This window comes from Macadamia integrifolia, chromosome 11 (genome assembly GCF_013358625.1).
Source record: "Macadamia integrifolia cultivar HAES 741 chromosome 11, SCU_Mint_v3, whole genome shotgun sequence".
NCBI classification, from domain to species: domain Eukaryota; kingdom Viridiplantae; phylum Streptophyta; class Magnoliopsida; order Proteales; family Proteaceae; genus Macadamia; species Macadamia integrifolia.
Genome location: NC_056567.1, coordinates 4434978 through 4456216, shown reverse-complemented (window position 1 = coordinate 4456216; position 21239 = coordinate 4434978). Strand labels below are relative to the sequence as shown.

Below are 21239 nucleotides of genomic sequence, written 5' to 3'. Positions count from 1 at the left end.
AATTATGACCGAAATGGTCGAAATTCAAAATTATGACCGAAATTTCGACCATATCGCAAGTGCCCGATACAATATACCAGGATACTTATAAAAGTCCCCAATTTTGACCATTTCGAAATTTGGACCAACTCGATAGGTTCAAACATTTGGTCTAACTAGCCCCTTATAAAAGGCCTTGTTTTGTGGGAAACAAGCACATTTTGCACGACTTCTCTCCCCCATGTTTCAACTGTAAGAGATGGGAAACATAGGAAAATAGCAAAGTACAAACCTAAGGAAGGGTTCTTGGAGCAAAAGGGTAAAACCCTACTTTCTCCAAATATCTTTTTTTTTTTTTTTTTTTTTTGGTACAATGTACTTGTAAATATAGTAGAATGATTTCAATTTTTATTATTTGTTTTGCATCCTCTACATTATGTTTTGTTCACTTTAATCATGTAATTTCCACTTTTAGTTAGTATCTTATATATGTAGTAGTAGTAAAGCTTCAATCAACATACATTAGCAAACTTGGGTCAACACCACAACTATCACTTTTGGTGTTTTTTTCATGAAATAGTTATTTGAATAGGTTAGAAAAGTAAAAAAATAGGGTGTACACAAATAATCAGACGAAAAAACTCAGTTTGGGGGTCGAAGCCAAGGTTTCCACCATTGCAGGAAAAATTCTCAGGTTCCCACAAAATTTCAACCGAAAAAATTTCAATCTCAATCAGAGTCGAAACCTGAAATTTTGAACCTTGGATGTGGTTCATCTGACCCTTGGTTCTACTACCATTACAAATCACCCAAAATCTGAGTGTTTCAAGTTCAGAATTGTCTTTTTTTCAATTGCTGGTTGCTGTTCCTTCTTCCGATCAAGGGTGAAATTGGGGGGTTAATATCTCTCCTCACTCTACTATCTATCAATGGACTTGGAGACCAATCCATCATAAATTATATTGTTTTCTGGTGAACACAGGTCACTGGCCATGGTTGCCTATTCCTGGCTTAAACAATTTCTCCATTGAGTGTCTCTTTTATTGCTGTTGTGCATGATGACGGACCCTAAACCTACTTCAAACAATGTTAATGTCCAGATTACTACCATCAAACTAAATGGAGTGCCTATACTTGTTATGGCCGAAGTTGTTAAGGTTTATATCAATGCTAAGGGCAAGATGAAGTTTCTTCAACCAGACACACCTTCTCCTGATTACAAGGATTATAAGGGGTTGAGAATGACACTCTTCTTATATGGTTGTAGAACAGTATGGAACCAGAAATTTCACAAATGTTATGTTCCACACCACTACTAAGGGAATTTGGAATGACTTGAAAGAAAGTTTCTCCCAAATAAATAACTTGTCTCGTATTTATGATCTTTACGACAAAATTTTTAACTTTCAACAAATCGACAAATTTTTGAATCGAGTACTACAGTGCCAACAAAGGAATGTAGGAGGATCTCAATGTCTATCAGCCTCTTACTACCAATCTGGATCAGTTGAAGATTCAGCAATCAGCGGCTGAGTTTCAAGTTGCAAAGTTTATGGCCAGATTAAATTCTGATTTTCAGTCGGTGAAGAGCCAAATACTTGCTGGGGAGAAGGTGCCTTCCCTACGTGAGACCCTCTCGCTTCTTCGTCGCCCTTATTTCTCCCTCCAGATCTGACATCTCATCCTCTTCTAAGGAAATTCTGGTTTTGTTGCAGGACATAGGCGTGGTTCTAATTTTTTTTTAGGGGGAGGCTGTGGCCGTGGTGCAGTTGGTTGTGGTCGTAGCAAATAGACAAGGCTTACAGACAATGTACTTTATGTGGCAAGCCTAATCATACAATTGATACATATTGAACTAAACATGGTAAACCAAAACAGGCTTCACAATTAGTTAATACAACAATGACAGATAGTAATACTGAAAAGGTCTCTTCTGGCGACACCAATCTTACCACTTCATTTGGGGCTTCTCCATCAGGGTCCATATCTCAGAATGACTACGATTAGCTACTTAAACATCTCCAGAATCTCGAGTCATCCACTGCCTCCGCATCCAAAACTACTCTTGGACATACACGTACATCAACACTTCATACTACCACATCTTCTAAACCTCAGATAATTGATTCTGGAGTGCCCACTTATATGACTGGTAAGTCGGATTTGTTTTCTTCATTTTTTAAAAGTCAAAATCCTTCCTTGGAAATTCTTGATAGACCCAAGTGACTGGTCATGGTACCATTTATCCTACTTCATCAATGACTCTTTCTTCAATTCTTCATGTGCCACAATTACCTTAAACTCTTATATCTGTTAGTCAACTTATAAAATCACTAAATTATCATGTTACATTTTTATCCCTCTTATTGCGTTTTTCAGACAAGGAGTACAACTGGTGGAGGGCTTGAGCAGGATGGGCTGTATTATCTGGATTGTGTTGCAACTTTTACTGTTGTTACTACAACTTCCGATGGTATTTCTACTATTCAGTGAATTTTTGGTTGGGATACTTATCCTTACCAAAATTCCAGCATATAGTTCCAAACTGCAAGTTGGTGCCTCGCCTCGAATGTGAAGCATGTGAGCTCAGGAAGCATCATTGGTCCTCTTTTCTTTCTCATAGTGTGTCAGGAAGTCCATCTTTATTCTCTTTAATTCATGGAAATATTTGGGTACCGGGACAAGAATCATTATGATTCTTGGCGGTGTTTTGGGTATCCTGTAATCCATCTTTATTCTCTTTAATTCATGCAAATATTTAAGTGTTTACAGTCACTTTGGGGTGTTTTGGGTATTCTGATATTATTTACGGGTGTTTTCTGTAATATTATGTTAGTTAATTTCCTTAATTGTATTTTCACTATCTAAGACTTTATAAATACAATTGGGGGATCTCGGCTTGGCTATACGCACAACCGTAACTCTTTACCTCTCTATCTCAGTTTCTCATCTCTCTTCTACTTTTTTCTCTCCTTCTCTTCTTCTCTTCTTCTCTTCTTCTCTTCTTCTTTGCCTTTTTATGTACTGATTTCCCTTCTTTGATACTGCTACTCTTGCCATGAGCAGTATTGTATGTGTAGGGACTAGAGAGACACCACAGGGCCTTGTGCAGCAGCACCTGGCCATATTGCTGACATAAAGAGCCATAAGATCAGGTTTCTCCTCTCCAGCAAAGGTACCAAGGATTATAGGGTATTTTCTAGTATTCTTAAATTTGGTGGCTGTTGAATGGAATAATATTTCTTCCAATTGAGTTGGTTTCTGCTCTATGGAGCAGAAATGAGTTTCATACTCTATTGGATGATCTACATCAATTTTTAACTTGATATTTACCATTCGCATGCAAATCATAGTTTTGGGTTCCTATTGTTTCTTGTTGCTCAACCATATAATGATTCTTTTCTTGGTGACTTCTGACCTACATGTGGTCGTTTCGTAGAAATTTGGTGTTGAAACAAGAACGGAATAATTTATTTAATTGTGATGGGGACCTCTGGAGGTTTTATTTACTAATTAGTCGAATCTCATTCCGTTTGGCTAAGATGCAGTCTCAAGGATCAAAGTGTGCAACAGTTGTTTGATTGGCTAGCACGACAGAACAAGCAAGCAAATCCTTTTGTCCCTAGGAGAGGCAGGTGCGTGCCAAAACCAAGCTGAAAACTACAGCGCGGGAATTCATAGTGCTAAGTGAGATTGTTAACAATGTCTGCTACGTACCCAACTATTGCTAATATCTGTGTGTTACCCATCATAACGGGAGATATTGTTTCTAAACGGCAGCATGATTTGCCACAGCAGAAAGTTGAAATTGCAAAATTGGAAGTCCTCCAAGCCTTTATGAATATAAACACTTCCTCACAAAAACCTTATACTTTATTTAGGATGAGATCAATCAAAAACAAAGCTTTATGATAGATTCTAAATGTGGTACACGTATGCTGGTACCAGCTCAATCTTTTAGAAATAAAAAGGAGGGGGGGGGGGGGGGGGGGGAGGGGAGGGGAGGGGAAGGAAAGGCTGATGGCCCCTTCAGAACCAGACCAAACCATATACTGAGGCATGATAAATGATACACCTTATTTCATTTCCCTTTCGAGCAATTAAGACAAAGAATATACCACAAACTCATCTTATATTATTTATTAATCATCTATTAGCAAGAATTAGAATAACACATGCATTTATGCCTCACTTTCTTTATTCGTTTTGGGATGCAACGAAGTTGGTCTCTTTTTAATGGTGTACTCCAGTTTATTAGTTACCCATGCTTTAGGAGATACAAGATGGAATAAAGCAAGCATAACCATGTAAGAAAAAGGATATGATCCAGCTAACACATGAATAAGAGAATTAGCTACATGATGCATTAGCCATATTCAGACCAGATTTAGAATTGTTGAGTTTAGCGCTAGGCGCTAATCCTAAACAGCGACAGGGCTGATAGGGGCATTTATGTCATATCAGCCCCATATCTCTATGATTAGGTTCTTCTTCTTTATGGGGGTATTTTTGTACTTTTCTTCCGCACCATTTAATATCAGTTTTGAGGCATAACCAGTGATCATACTATTCTGGTCTGATCGCAGGTCACTCTCTTTTGGGAGTCTCTTTCGATCGCACCTATCTCTCCTCTCCTCTTTTCTTCTTCTCTTCTTTCTTCTCTTTCTCTGTTTTGATTACAGGTTTCTGGGATTGTAACATGGTATCAGAGCCTTTGTGATCAAGCATAGGGTTTATACATTCCTCTCTGTTGACTTCATTCTTCCGCTAACCTCTCTGGTGTGCAGCCACCTATTGTTGCGTTTATTATGGCTTAAATCACATGGGATTTTAGATAATGTCTCTTTGCTCATTTTATTAATTGACAATCGAAGACTGATTTTTGATATAGGTTTTTTATACCTCATCGATTTTTGCCTCATGGACTGTAACCCTAAACCCTACAGGTGATTGTTTGGGGATGACTATGAAGAGATCAGGTCTTGATAATATGGCACTGTAATAGAATCCTCCCTTCTATGGTACTATATAGATCTGCATACAGGTGATTGTTTGTTTGCCTCTACATCAGCAATCCTTTCTTTTCTATTTTTTTTTTTTTCCTCATGGCTGAGACCAAAACTACCATTGCTACATCTTCCTCGAACAATGTGAATGTCCAAATTACCTCTATCAAGCTTAAAGGAAGTTCGTACTACCTACTTTGGGCTCAATTTGTGAAGATTTATCTTGTGGCCAAGGATAAACTTCAATACACTACCTCTGATTCTCCCTAGTCGTCTGATAAGGGATATAATGACTGGATGAAGGACAATGAATTAATCTTAATCTGATTGTGGAATAGTATGGAACCAGATGTCGCTGCCAATGTCATGTTCGACACTACTGCAAAGGGAGTATGGAATGAATTGAATGAAACATACTCTTAGGAAAAGAACATGACCCGTATTTATGATATTTTTGAAAAGTTGTTCCAGTTTTGCCAGCCTGACAAATCTCTTCCAAAGTACTATAGTGCTTTCAGGGTGGTTGAAGCACTCAATGTTTTTCAGCCCTTAAAAACAAACATTGACAAATTGAAGGCTCAACGCAATGAGTTTTTTTTTTCAAATTTTTGGCTGGGTTGAATAATGATTTGAAGGCAGTGAAGGGCCATCTACTTGCAGGCGTTACTGTTCCTACTCTGAATGACACTTATTCGCGACTGCAGCGTATTACTTCAACTACTAAACCTGATCAGTCTTGCAAAGAAAATTCTGCCTTCCTTACCTACCGTGGATGTGGTCGCGGTCGTGGGGGAGGTCGTGGGTCGGCTGGTTGAGGTTCTAGTGGACAACCATCTGATCTTGCATCTTACCAGTGCACTTACTATAGGAAGTCCAACCATACTGTCGAGACTTGTTGGGCAAAGCATGGCAAGCCAGAGTGGGCCACCCAGTTAGCCAATCATGCAGTGTCAAATGATAGTACTGACATAGTGTTTTCCACTGATACTAAGCCAATAACTTCCTCAGGAGATTCGTCTACCAGATTGCGTGATGACATCAATCAGTTGCTCTGACGCTTGCACACTCTCGAGGCATCCTCTAATACATCCAATGTTGGGCCTACATCCGCTGCCACCCTAGCTCATGCAGGTACCTCAGCCCTTCTTACCACTACTTGTATCTCCTGGATCATTGATTCAGATCCTTCTGCCCCTATGACTAGTAAGTCATTACTTTTTAAAACCTTTTCTTCTAGTACCAATTCTACATCTGTTATTCTTGCCAACGGTGCTTCCACACCGATTCTAGGCTATGGTACTATCTCACCTACATCCTCACTGAATTTATCTTTTGTGTTACATATACCACAATTTCCATTAAGTCTTCTCTTCGTGAGCCAATTAACTAGTTCATTAAATTGCTTAGTAACCTCCTTTCCTTCTTACTGTGTTTTTTAGGATCTTCACACGAGGAAGACAATTGGTGGAGGGCATGAAAAAGATGGTTTATATTATCTCAACTGTGGCTCTCTTGCTTCTTCTGCTGCGGTTGCTGCTACTGCTATTGGCGATGTGGCTCCTTTCCAATGGCACTGTCGTTTAGGACATTTGTCTTTGTCTAGGTTGAAACTTTTACTTTCTAGATTTAAGTCTGTGCTTAGGTTAGAATATGAGGCCTGTGAGTTGGGAAAACATCACCGTGTGTCGTTCCCATCTCGTTCTGTCTCGTAGTCCGTCTTTATTTTCTTTAGTACATTCTGATCTATGGGGTCCTTGTAGAGTTAGTAATAGATTTGGTTTTCACTATTTTGTGACCTTTGTGGATGATCATTCTCGTCTTACATGGTTGTACATGTTAAATGACAGATCTGAATTTTTATCTATGTTCCAAAAATTTTATAATGAAATAAAAATTCAGTTTGGCGTTTTAATTAAGATTTTTCGATCTGATAATGCTTTAGAATATGCCCAAAATGATTTTTTTTTTTTTTTTTTTTGTGCCAACCATGGAATGTTACACCAAACTAGTTGTGCCTCTACCCCATAGCAAAATGGGATAGCAGAGCCCAAGAACCGGCATCTCCTCGAGGTAGCTCGAGCTGTTATCATACATATGCATGTTCCTAAACATTTTTTGTGTGATGGGGCTTTAATTGCATGTCACTTGATTAATCGCATGCCTTTTTCAGTTCTCTCAGATAGGTCTCCTTTTTCTATTATGTTTCCTACATTGCCGAGTTTTCCTGTTCCTCCCCGAGTCTTTGGGTGTGTGTTTTGTCCATAATTTATATGCAAGTAGATAAATTATCTCCTCGGTCTACTAAGTGCATTTTTTTGGGTTATTCACGTACTCAGAAAGGGTACAAGTGCTATTACCCTATTACTCACAAGAACTTTGTTAGTGCCGATGTGACTTTTTTTGAAGGCACATCATTTTTCCTCCTCAGGTGTCTCAGTCTGGTATGGAGTGGACTTCTTCATCTCCTCCACTCATCCCATCTCTCATTCCCTTTCCTGATGTTCCTAGTGCTAGTGACTCACCTCCTCTACAGGTTTATCAGCGTAAGAAGAAGGTTGGACAGCCGAGTGTAGATACCAATACTCCAGATGATTCACTTCCTCCATTGTCGCCTTCCTCTGCTGAAGCTCCACCTCCTCCGCCCAATGACTTACCAATTGCTCAAAGGAAAGGTACACGCTCTTGTACTCAAAAATCTATGGTTGTGTATCCTATTGATAATTTTGTTTCCTTGTCTCATCTTCCCTCGACCATCCATGGTCATGCCTTATCACTTTCTACTAACCCTATTCCCCGCAGCCATAATAATGCCCTACGTATCCCAAGATGGAAAGCTGCCATGGATTTAGAAATTGATGCTCTCTTGAGTCGTGGTACCTAAAGTCTGGTAGATTTACCTCTTGGTAAGGATTTGGTGAAGTGTCTCTAGGTGTACATTGTTAAGTATCACTCTGATGGCTCTGTTGAGCGGTTGAAAGCTCGTTTGGTTGCCACGGGGTATACTCAGACATATGGGGTTGATTATTTTGAGATCTTCTCCCCGGTTGCTAGATTGAACTCTGTTCGTCTATTTATTTCTCTTGTCGTCAACTTTGATTGGCCCTTATTTCAGTTGGACATCAAGAATACCTTCTTGTATGGTGACCTACAGGAAGAGGTGTATATGGAGCAACCTCCTGGTTATGTTGCTCAGGGGAGAATAAAGGTCGTGTGTTGCTTATACAAGACTATCTATGGACTTAAACAGCCCCCTCGGGCATGGTTTGACAAGTTCAATACTACCATAGTAACTTGTGGATTTTCTCAGTGTTATTCTGATCATTGTCTTTATTCGTTGCAAAGGTGATAAACTGGTAGTATTGGTAGTTTAAGTTGATATTATTCTTACTGGTAATGAAGCAGAAATTTCTGAAGTGAAGGTTTATCTACAGCAACACTTTTAGATTAAGGACTTGGACCAACTTCACTATTTTCTTGGGATTGAAGTGATCCGAGGCAAGAAAGGGATCAGTCTGTCTCAAAGGAAATATGTGTTGGACCTTTTATCTGACACTGGTATGCTTGCATCCAGACCTGTTGATATCCCTATGGATCCTCACCAAAAGTTTGGGGTTAATGATGGCGAACCTCTCCAGGATGTGCATCAGTACAGGAGTTTGATTGACAAGCTGATTTATCTCACTGTGACTCATCCTAACATCTCCTATGCTATTGGAGTCCTCAGTCAGTTCATGCAGTCTCCTCAGAAAGCACATTGAGACGCAGTTGTTCGTGTTCTTTGCTACATAAAGGGTGCTCCTGAAAAAGGGTTGATATGTCGTCTTAATCGGCATATGGAACTAGTTGGCTATTTTGACGTTGATTGGGTAGCTCTGCTAGTGATCGTAGGTCCACTACGGGTTATTGCACATTTGTTGGAGGTAATCTGGTTACATGGCGTAGTAAGAAGCAGACTACCATTGCCCAGTATAGTGCAGAAGTAGAATACAGAGCTATGGCCAATACCACTGCTGAGTTGATGTGGCTACGGTCTTTACTCTTGGAGTTGGGGTTTCCAATAACCAAGCCTATGAAGATGTATTGTGACAACCAAGCTGCGGTGTACATTGCTAGCAATCCGGTCTTCCACGAGAGGACCAAGCACATCGAGGTGGACTGCCACTTCGTTCGCGATGCTATTCTAAAAAAGCTGATTGCGACCCCGTTTGTTCCTTCATCAGATCAGTTGGCTAACATGTTCACTAAGTCTCTATTTGCTATAGTTTTCATAATGGTTGTACCAAGCTGAGCATGAGTGATGTGTATGCTCCAGCTTGAGGGGGAAGTGTTGAGTTTAGTGCTAGGCGCTAATCCTAAATGCCCCTATCGGCCCCAAATCTCTGTGATTAGGTTTTTCTTCTTTATGGGGGTATTTTTGTACTTTTCTTCAGCTCCATTTAATATAAGTTTTGAGGCATAACCTGCGATCAACTATTCTGGTAAGATTACATGTCACTCCTCTCTTTTGGGGATCTCTTTCGATCGCACCTCTCTCTCTTCTCTCCTCTTTTCTTCTTCTTTTCTTTCCTCTCTTTCTCTATTATGATTACAGGTTTCTGGGATTGTAACAAGAATGAATTCAAAATTCAACAAGTAAATGACTTTCTAGTTTCAACCATCAAAATTGAAAGATAATTGACAGCCGGGCAATGCATGTTATGGTAATTGATTTAGTAACAAAGGATAAAAATCTCACAAAGGTTAGACGGGCAAGTTTCTTTCAGCAGGTGCTATACGGCTTTCCCACTCCTATTTTGGCTCTTTCTCATGATGTTTCTGAGCAGTTTTCCAGGACAAGCTTGCTCTTGGTTTGTTACAATCAAATAAATGGAATATTGGGATGGGGTTCTCTAATTTATCATGAGAAACGAGTGCTTCTCTGTTTTCAGGTAGAGGTAGGGCGGCATTAACCCGTTGTATGATTTTTATTTCTTTGGTTTATTCTCTGGGGTTGCTGTGTTATTGAAAGAAAAACTAAAGGCCAGTCAACTCTCCAACATTCTAAGACAAAGTATATACAAGAGAATAAAGGAGTAACTTACAGACATTATTCCTGCTTCATTAACAAGATTTCGAATATCGGCCCCAGAATAACCAACAGTACGAAAAACAAGCTGCACAAGGGAGAAAACAGACTATCAAGCAACATTCGTTCAAAGTTTTTCGCTGAGAGCAACCAATAAGTTTATTGGAGACTTTAGAAGTAAAACCAAAATGCAAAAGATGTGACATTTTCCAAAACTGCATCAACAATAAAGACTGAAAGCTTGAAATAGCTAAATTGTGCCAAATTCTATTATATCCAGATACGGCAAGGACAGAGCTGTAGAAGTAGGTGAGACAGAATTTGCACTGAAAATTGAAGAATCTGAAATGGAATGGCACCTAACTACCTGAGTAATATAGACTATATTCTTATGATACATGCAAAACAAGTCTTTTAAGTATTGTGCATCATAAATAAGCAATAAATAACGTATCCAACAAATGTCAGGTTAATCTCTGTCTTCATGATATCCAGGTGATTCAAATTTTTATTGGCTACTACAATATCAAACTTAGTAATAAGTAATAAGATGCCTTGACAACTATGTTTCCTACCTATAGGGCTTCTATGATGGGTTTCGAGGATATTCTTCAGGAAGAGGATGGCATGGCTGTCATTTGTCGGTTCCGAAGCCAACTAACCACTATCTTTTTTTGGTTAATCTAATGATTCAAACATGTCTAGTCATGCTTGAATAAGGGGAAACAAATCAAGGTTTTGGCTACCAAAATGGACCAAATTTAGGTGGATTTCGACCATTTCACAGAAATATTTGGGTTTCAGTTGGGGGGGGGGGGGGGGTTCGAAATCCCACCATAATTCTAAATTTAGAAGGTTGGATACAAGCTTGGTAATGTATGCATATCCAAGCATGTCTACTGTCACCCTGATACATCTCCGAGATGTCTCTAAAAATCAGCATTCTGATATGCTGCCCAACACCAATACTTGACACCTTGGTCATACTCCAAATAATGCAAGCCTTAAAAATCGAAAGGAACAACTGGGTAATGTAATAAGATCATCTGTCACTCCCCTGATAATGAACAGCATATTAAACAAAGAACCAAATAACAGTAGCTAACTCACAATAAAAAAAAACTAAATATTTTCATGGAAGCCTGATGTGCAAAGATCTATCAAACTGTAATCCCATCCCTAGAAGTAAATCACCATATAAAACTTTTTAGACAAATAAAACACAAATTTCTTTAGTATTCTTTTCTACTAAAACTATAAATCAAAAAAGAAAAAACACCAGAAAAAAAAAAAAAGAAACCCAATAACCATAGGTATTACATCTATTCATGTTTTTCTATCGATTTACAAAGAAAAGAATCTCATCTTGAATCTCTATAGCGAAGGAATCAGGTTGTCACATAATATAAGTTATAACCAACCTCCACAACTGACTTACAATTTTTTGATCTTTTGTAGAGATTTAGGCTTGAAAGTTTCAATCTAAGTTTAAGATCATAAATTACCAAAAAAAAAGGTTTTTGAAAACTCCATTCCCCACCTTAGATGAAAAGATCTGGCCATATGATTGATCCCCATGAGTTAAACTGATCTTCAGCATGTTTCTAAACTCGGTATCAGATTGTACAGATCACCTGATCCTTGTTGGTATTGGACAAGAACAATTTAGTGGATAATCTCTACCAGCACCAGTGTGGAAGATATACCAATCTTCAGATCTTTGGTCTGGATCAACCGATCCTTGATGTCTTGTGTATTACAGTTGCTGATTTTCTCTGGATGAACCTCAATCTAATTACAGTGGATCTCTCCTCATTTTCCAGTAAATCATGGAAAAATTGTCATATGGATGTTAAGAATGCTTTTCTTTAAGAGTAGCTTGAAATAAGAAGCATACACAGCACCACAAGTAGCCAGCAGCCTCCTAGAAAATGGTTTGAAACTACAGCCACAAAGGTCATGCAATTGTGCTCATTGTTTATGTGGATGTTATGTTGCCCAAAAGTAGATCAGAAGAAATAAAAAGTTCGGGTAAATCATGGCAACAAGTTTCCTGTTAAGATTTAGGTTGAATTATCTTGGCTATTTGCAATTGAAGACTAGGTCCACTGAAGTCAGAAACTTGGGACCGTTTCCAAACCAGCAGATATCCCTATCAAGTCAAAGCATGGACTTGGTTATATAAAATTGGAATGGTCAATGTGGACAAATATCAGAGACTGGATGGGAAAACTGATATATTTCTCTTACTAGACCTGATACCACATGGAATAAGTGTTGTAAGCCAAACTACCCATGCCACATCCATGCTTCACAGGCTGTACATCTTGAAGCTTCTTTAAGGAAAGCCATATCCAATGGGGTAGATAGAGACAGCTCATAACAATCTTCTCGGCAGAAAACTTTGAGCCGAGGCAAAGCCATTCGGAAGGAGCAACAGCCATCAAAGACATTGGCAGTGGACAGTATGTTACGATTTAATGGGTCCAAAAGGCCTGATTTGATTCAGATATGATTGACAATATACTGGTTCACAAATCAAACTGATACTCTTTCCATTGACAAGTGATACAACAAGTAAAATTCTACGTTCTAGGAACAATTGAACAAACCTATCTGAGACCAGTAAAGTACCTTTCTGAAGTCTACATCTTTGTCAACCTGTTTTCCCTCACTGTGAACACCAAAGATTTGTACACGCTGTTTTGCATCAGGTAAACCAATGTATAGACGACGATCAATACGTCCAGGGCATACAAAATCTAGGTCCAATTCATCTGGCCTATTAGTTGCACAGATGAATATTACAGCTTGTCTCAGTGAAAACCGATCAGTGCCAGTTTTCTCTTTCCTGCACTCGATGAACCATTGAGAATGCCAGATTAAGAGAAAAAAGATTAACTAAAACAAAAAGACATTACATATATATTTAAAATAAAAAATAAAACCCAATAAAGCAGGTATTTCAAAATAAAATGAAAGAATGAACAGTTAAACCAGAAATTTCCATTATGCTTCCTTGCTTTTCAATTGCTTCCAATTCTATCATCTGCCAAGGTATCATTAGTACAAAAAGACTTGACACAGAAAATGACAAAAGGTACAACGATTTAGTATACAACTTTAACTGTGATTTTCATTTCTCATTTCTTCATTTCTTCATTTTTCTTATTTTGTTTGGACTTCAGTTTTCCCTACTTCGTTTTGCACGGATCCATGTAGTCAACCCCATTAAGTTGGGGGATAAGGATGATTTTGTTATTGTTGCTTACATGAGCTTATTCCCTCTTCCCACAAAATCCTAAACTCTATGGAAACAGCATAAATAAATAAGAACTGAACTGTCTTATGTCCAGTATCAAATTATACACAGCCAAGCCAAAAATAAGATTCTGTTTTCCCTACTCTTTTTTATTTCTTTTTTTTAACAGGAAAAGTAGAAGAAAATTTCCCCAAACTATTAGAAAGACTTCCAATAATCATTATTGGATAAAAAAACTAGCACCATGCTTTAATTTTCACCAAAAGAATTTGGTTTTTAAGGGGAGAGTCGTAGTAAAAAAAAAAAACCAGATACCCATTAATTGAAATTTCAAAAAAGAAAGCTTTCACATATTTCAGAAACGTTTAATGTGTTGGAATCATGTCAATTTTTTACCTTTTCTTAGTTTTTGAATTGATGTTTTATTTTATTTTTCTTAGCTTTGACATATTTAACTTTCAAATTGACCATATAATGCAAAATTACTCAGTGATATACTCTAGACCATATTTAACTTTCAAAATGACCATATTTAACTTGGATTTGTTGGCTTTTCAAAAATCCAAAATTGCTTAAATTTGAGTTGCATTGACAAATTTATGTCCTGTTGTTCTAGTCAAACCTTATTTGAAGTGTGTGAATGCTGTTAAAATCACCTGAATGAAAGTGATTTTATAGACAACAAAACAAAATATTATTTTACCACTCTTTTGGCTTTAACAATGTTTCACCTTGATAAGATTTATGGAATTTTCATATTTGAAAAAACCCCAACATGTGAAAGTTGAAAATCACCCCTATGATCGAAATTTCAGTTTTTGTTCTTATATTGTGGGGTTGATTTTTTATCCTTTTGGAATTTGAATTTTTAACTGTTTTTATTAGATTTAAATAGGAGTATTTGCTTATTTATGAATAATATCTTAAGTAAATGAAATAATAAATTATCAAAACAGAAGACGATGATAAAAAGTCAACCCCCCAATTCAAGAACAAAAACTTGATTTTTGATTGTAAGGGCAATTGTCAACTTTCAAATGCTGGGGTTTTTCTCAATTCTGAAAATTTCATATATCTAATCATATGGTAAAACATTGTTAAAAAAAAACCAAAAGTCAGGTAAATTAATCTTTTGTTTTGTTGTCTATAAAATTATATTCATTCAGGCGATTTTAACAGCATTCGTACACTTAAAAATAAGTTTGTACGGAACATAACTTTGTCATTACAACTCAGACTTTAATAATCTTAGATTTGTTGGAAAGCTGGTTTTGCGTTATACCAAACACAAAAAGTCTCATGGGAAAATAAAATCATTTGACCAGTCAAACTTATTTGTGAACAAGAACATTTCTCTAAATATTGAATTTTTAACTTAATGTGACTTAATGTTGATTTTTTATGACTTGATGTGGCTTAATATTTTTAAGTTTATTCACTTTATTTATCTGTTTTTCTGATGAATATGTTGCATTGGTATGAATCTTTAATCTTTATTTAGCATCTAAGTAGAATTATATACTTTTTAATATGCTATTTGTGCCAAATAAAATAGTCATAATAATAAAAACAACACTAGCACGCTTTATTCGCCTAGGCAACGCCTTATGCCCGCCTTATCGCCAAAGCACTTAGGAAGACCCTCAAATGCCTCAGTCGCCTTTCCGCCTTGATAACTATAGCGGCCAGCATCTATGCCACAAATACAAGCCTCTTGGCCTGTTTTATCATACACAGGCTTGATATGTGGCAACTAAGTGCACCAACCTCAGCCATAAGCAGATGATACAAGGAAATCATTAGTATGTCCTTGCAACTTATAAGTTTATAATCCTTCTTCTTATGATGTGACCAATGAGTGTCTCAGATTCCCCACGCTCAAAATGTGTAGGACTGCTGATTAGGCTCATATTGAGCTTTGCTTTACAACTAGTGTGTTTATATTTTCAAGCCTGTCCACACCTTAGGCCATGGTCAATCAATCAGAAGTTATGACCACTTGGTCGCAATGATCCTATCCTAGGGAAGACTAGTCATTTACCAACAGAAAACTTCAGAAATGAACAAGAACTAGAGACAATCTGAAAGGAAAAGAGAAAGGACGTACTCTCCATCAAGCTGTGAAATTAAAGCCTCAAAAGTTGCTCGCCTCCGGGGATCCTTTCTTGCATGCCTTCCAGCAATAGCATCGATTTCATCTATAAATATGAAGGAAGGAGCCTGGAAATAGTATAGCCACATGATTTTCAAAAATGACAAATGTTGTGACCTGTAAACTTTAGAATAGGAAATGTAATACACATCATCCGATCTAAACATAACTTTAAGAACCAAAGTAAATGAAAACTCAGAAGTTGCAACAGGGAAACAACAGATGAGGGGACAGAAAAGGATCCAATTCCCTATGCGTGGAGAGCATAGGATTTTGGACGGAATGGGCAGCTTCTATGAAGGAAGACCATAGGATTTTGGACGGAATGGGCAGCTTCTATGAAGGAACTTTTCAGTATTCAGCTTCCAGCTTTGATGAGAACTATCTTAATCATACCCGAAGCATTAATAATTCCCTTGCCATTTGTAAATTTATACTTTTTGCTTTTTCTCTGTACAAATGTTCTCCATTTTCCGTTTTAAAGTGAATCCTCTGGTTCACCTATGTAAAAATAGGAGATTTCTTTACTGTTAGTCAAAGCTTTATCGCCGATGCTTATCCAGAATGGAAGGGTGGGAGGAAGCATGCATCCGTTACTGAAATAAAAACCCCAAACCACTTTTTCTCTGGATCAGTTAAAGGATTTGTTTTCAAATAACTGGGGGAAGTGGTTCTAACATAGTTTTTCCATGGACTATTGAAACATTCAAACCATTGGCCAGAAAAGCAAGATGATCCATCCAACCCAAGGTCTGGAGGTCTTTCCACAATTGTCGAACAGTCAACAGACTTGTCTGCCAACTTTAACTGCCAAACCTAAAGAAGTACCATTTTTCTTCTTAGCGTTTCTTTCTAAAAGAAGAAAAAGCAGACTGATATGAAAGGACATGAGATTTCAATTCAGGACACCATCAATAACACACCATCCAACAATGACATCAGGAACTCAACTTGCATTTTGTAAAACTAATGTTTTTACATTTTATATTATCACTAAGTATACCTTAATGTTCACTATTTGGGCTGTTTTGACATTCTGACCAGATGGTCAATCTACCGGACCATCACCCTAGAACAGTCCAACGTCCAGTCCGAAATGGCCAACCTATGCTCACAGTAAAAATGGCACTCTTTCGACAAAATTCCAGTCATTTCGGTCAGGCCGAAATGAGACCGAAACCCGAGTTTTTTAACTATGTGATTGACATGTTACTTTGATGAAAGACAGCTTTTGTAAACAAAGCATAAGAGAATGCTTACATTTCTCCTTGCAATAGAAAAGATCTCATTAATCCTTGCTGCACCACTCTTTTCACTATCTGTGAATTCTGCACCAGAAGCAAAAACAAAAGGCATACCACTTTCCTTCGCAAGTGTCCGTGCAAAAAGTGTTTTCCCAGTTCCAGGAGGTCCAGACAGAAGAACACCCTGTCAAGCATATAAATGTCAAACAGTTCCAATTAGATTTCATGGCTCAAATTATACTTCAATTCCAAGAATCCAATTCTATATAGCTTGAGACTATAGTACTTACCCGAACAAACTGCACTTGTCTCTCATAGTACTGCATGGGGTTTCGCATGTAAATCATCAACTCATCCAGAAGGTCCCAAACATCACCTCCTAGCACTACTTCTTTATACATGGATTTTGTTTCTTCAGGATCTCCCACTGGCTGGATATGTATTAACAAAATGAGATAAACAAACTAGATCAACAATTTCTTTTCTCTTAATTAGATTTACAATAAGTGAAGTTATTCCAACAGGGAATCAAGGTCTTACCAGGATAAAGTTTTCAGCATAAGCCAAATCAAAAAGTTGGTTATATTTCTTGTATAGATAGCGGTTTGAAGTTATGTGTAGAAGCATCACAGATTCTCTTATGAGCCAAAGAATCAATAGTCCAGGAACCAATGCCACCACAACACGGAGAAAGTAATGAATTTGCCTCTTCTGAAGGAGATCCACTTCAACTCCAGAACTTGTTATGATCTCAAACAAGTATGGATCAAGAGGAATATCGACCTGCAAGATACATTCAGCATCAATTATCCTCGGTTTAGAAGGGCAATCGAGGAGATACCTAGGCTAAACTTGAGATGATCGGCTGTTATGCTTACAACATATTCTAAAGGGAATCCTTCTTTCATAGTTATATATAATTTCTTCAAGTCCTCTGAAAAGACAACTGCAGCAACCTGCTCAGAAATAACTGGTAAGTTCAAGTTTCTTACTTTGATCTACCGATAGACAGCTAAAAAAAATATATGAAAGAATGCAATCACATTCACAGAGTTGTGTCTACACGTAAATAGATGCTTTCATGCATTTCAATAAATAAATATATATATATATATATAAATACACACACACAAAAGGCTGAACTAAATATTGCTTGACCAAAAAAATTATAATGAAATTAATCCAAACATTTCCACATATTTTGTTTAATTCTGGTTGTGAGAGCAGCAAGTAAATTATGTGGAGCCGAGAAAATTGATAGACACTAGTCCAAACAAAAGAACTGACAATGGTCAGAGAGCTGTAAAATGGTTTTACCTCAGAACAGTCGAGTTTATGAAGAAAGTAAGTGTACGGAAGCTTTGGACGGTAGCGCCACCATCTCTTAGAAATCCATAGTGCCCTACCACCTTGAGCATCTGCTATCTTTTCCACAACATCTTTCCGAAGGCTCTTCTCAACCTCTTGCATGTCAAAATCAACAACATACTTAGAATTCAAGGTATCTAATTGCTCAGCTAACTTCTCCTTTCCGATAACTTCCTTCCATTTTTGAAGCCTTTCACGCCATGTATCTCTACTTTCTTGATCTTCCTCCGTCAAGAAGCAGAACAGGCAGCAGTTAGACAGCAGAATTTTATAGTTAGCATGATTCCTCGCGTAATGAAATTGAGATCAGATAAAAGACATTAATCTGTCTGGGTGTAGAATTACGGTAAAATAAACAAAATCAAATATCATAAATTTAAGAAATTTTCCATGAGTCGTAAAAAAATTTTCATATATCACACAATACGAGGAAGTTTCAAGAAAATTTATCAACTTGAGGAAGGAACACCATCCAAAAGATGCAAATGAGAACAATGCCATCAACTTGTTGGAGGTGTTTGTCCATCAAACCCAATTTAATTGGATTAAACTAATTAGTTACATTTTCATTATATGCTTGTCATAATTGTTATATTTTATGCAACTGCCCGATTATGCCGTTACTTCTTCTCAACTATAGACAGACTTGGCACTATGTTCTAGGGTTGCCATATTGTATGTTTCTCCAAAAATGATTGGAAAAAAAAAAATACAGGAACTTTAATGTGTTGAATATTGATCCACTGAAGATCCTGAATGGTTCACCACCGAATTATGTATAGCAACAAGAATTTCTATTAGTGTCTTTTTCCCGTACTTGAGAAGCACTTATTGTTGCATTTGTATTTTGTGCACTTGTGGTGAGTCAATGGTTTGACCACACACCAGCCGCTCGGTATACACGATAGAAATGGTAATGGGGTTGACACTCAATAGGGTTTCCACTGCCGTAGGGAGAACATCCAAAAGAAAGTTGTCAGACTTTGATTGGTCTAAATCCATCGCCAGGCAAAATAATTTGTGAAGAGTTCACAAAATGTATTTATTTTATTATATTATTAAATAAATTATAATTCAGATGTTTTTGTGTCTAATCTATGGTCACGCTCTCTTAATTAAATGCAATGGATTTATATCATGGTGGTGATTTTTATTCCATGGCTACAAGGCCCATTGCAGATGTTGGTAGTGTGGGGGAGAAAGTGTAATGAAAATATCTACTATTGGGGGTTTTCATGTTACGATTTTTGTAGTGTTGTCCTTATGTGCAATTAAGGAAAAATTAAAGGCTAGCCTTTAGGATCACACCACTTGACATGACCATTGGATTCTAATCCCCTAACTAAGCTTTTATGTTTAAAGAGAGGCTTTGGCTGAAACCAAATTGCACTACACATTATTGATTATACAAAGTTAAAACTTAGAATTTTGAAGAGAAAAAAAGAGGAGTCTTCTTCTTCAAGCTTGGGATTCGGCCATTGGAGAAGGTGCAATCGACGGTGATCATGTTCAAGTGTTGCATTCTTTTGGAGGAGCACGCCAATTATGTACTCTAGGTGTTCTAGGTAACCTACTGATGAAGTAACCATAGCGAAGAGGGAAAAATCGCACAAAAAAGGGGGAGGGGAGAATCACACATAGCCCTAAGGCTCTCAATACTTAAACTCAATTCATATTTTCTATTCTGTCTTTCTTAATCGATTACAAGCATATAAATAGGAAATTGAAAAACTCTAACATGGAAAGAAATTTTAAAAGGAAACTAACTCAAAAGGTAAAGAAATCCTAAACCAACTCTAACTATGTCCTACATATGCAACTTCTCAAAAGTAAACAGAATAAAATAAACTAAAGATATTAGTCTCCTAAATAAAATAAACTACTAAAATCCTCTAGACTAAGGACTCAATATGGATCCGGTTCATCTCTCTTTGGATACCCAGATGGGAATGGATTGTTCCATGGGTGCGTATCTATATTAATTCCCCCCATGTTGAGAAAAACTCGTCCACGAGTTTTGTAGAATGAGAGAATCAACACCAATCGATCAGCATCCATCCTTGCCTGTATGAAATCACCATTGAAACCAAGATCGAATGATATGAAATCCACGACGCGAAGTTCATTGGTGAAGTAGTGACTAGGGAAAATAAAATCGATGGGTTCACTGAAGAGATCAACCGATTTAAAATTTTTCACAAGTTGATCTTCAACTTCCAATGGTGTCATCTCATCTTCTACCACCGGTGATTCATCTTCTGGTTCGTCTACCTATTGTTCAACGGCTGAGATCACATAGTTGAAGGTAGAGTGTTATGGATTTGATTTCCGTGCAATGTTGTTGAGCCTCATCGAGCTTCTCTATTGTCAATTGCATTTGTTGACGGATATCCGATAAAAAATCTAGATCTTTTTTTTTTTTTTTTTTTTTTTGCAGGGTGACAGAATTGTAAATATTAAAAGTTCACTTTACTCTTCAAAGGATATCAATGTGGGTATAGGGGTACACTTGGAAGTGAAGTGTAAAAAGAAGAAGAACTAGGGATAAAGGAAATAACATATAAAAAGAGGGAAAAATAGGCAAATCAGAAAAGTTAGACGAAAGTTAAGGAGAAATAAAAAAAAAAAAGGCTCGTGGGTGGGGTTTGGGCTACCGACAAAAAGAGGGAAGATGTCTCCTTCTTGGAGATGGAAGCCACAAGTCGTTGGTCTCCGTCAAACTGAAGGAGCCAGAGATGGAGAATCGGCTTCGACTAAGGGACGTGACTCGATGGGATCATGCAGGTATCTATCCTTCTTCTTCTTCTTTCTTCTTTTTTTTTCTAGTACGATCTTTCCTCTCAACTCTCTTTCTTTCTTTTTTTTCTTCTTTTTTTTTTTTTGGTTCTTTGCTACTGTTATTTGGCAGCGAGCGATGAAAGGAATAAGGAGAGAGGTCGCACAATGGGTGGGGTTTCGGTTGGGACGATGGAGAAGATTTTTTTTTTTTTTTATTGTCGGAAAAAGAAAGAGGAGGTGGGAAGCGGTGGTTTTTATTTTTTTTTTCTTTTTTTTGGAAGTCCAAGGTATGGATTAGGTGTCTTGGTAGAGACAAAACAAGGAATAGGGAGAGGAAGGGTGAGGATTAGAGAGAGAAAGGGAGTCATGGGGAGTGGGGTTGATA

General features: G+C 37.5%; 1 protein-coding gene across 3 annotated transcripts in view; it reads right to left on the bottom strand.

Annotated features, from left to right (window-relative positions):
- LOC122093177 (ATP-dependent zinc metalloprotease FTSH 12, chloroplastic) overlaps positions 1 to 21239 on the bottom strand; it is a 45838-nt gene that overhangs the window by 13461 nt on the left and 11138 nt on the right. For all 3 annotated transcript variants that reach the window (XM_042663457.1, XM_042663456.1, XM_042663459.1), the window contains exons 4-11: positions 18026 to 18297; positions 17587 to 17664; positions 17249 to 17491; positions 16999 to 17139; positions 16725 to 16892; positions 15420 to 15532; positions 12685 to 12901; positions 10067 to 10138 (exon numbers count right to left, since the gene is read on the bottom strand). In XM_042663457.1, the coding sequence (XP_042519391.1) occupies positions 10067 to 10138; positions 12685 to 12901; positions 15420 to 15532; positions 16725 to 16892; positions 16999 to 17139; positions 17249 to 17491; positions 17587 to 17664; positions 18026 to 18297 (1304 nt within the window). The remainder of the gene's footprint in view (positions 1 to 10066; positions 10139 to 12684; positions 12902 to 15419; positions 15533 to 16724; positions 16893 to 16998; positions 17140 to 17248; positions 17492 to 17586; positions 17665 to 18025; positions 18298 to 21239) is intronic.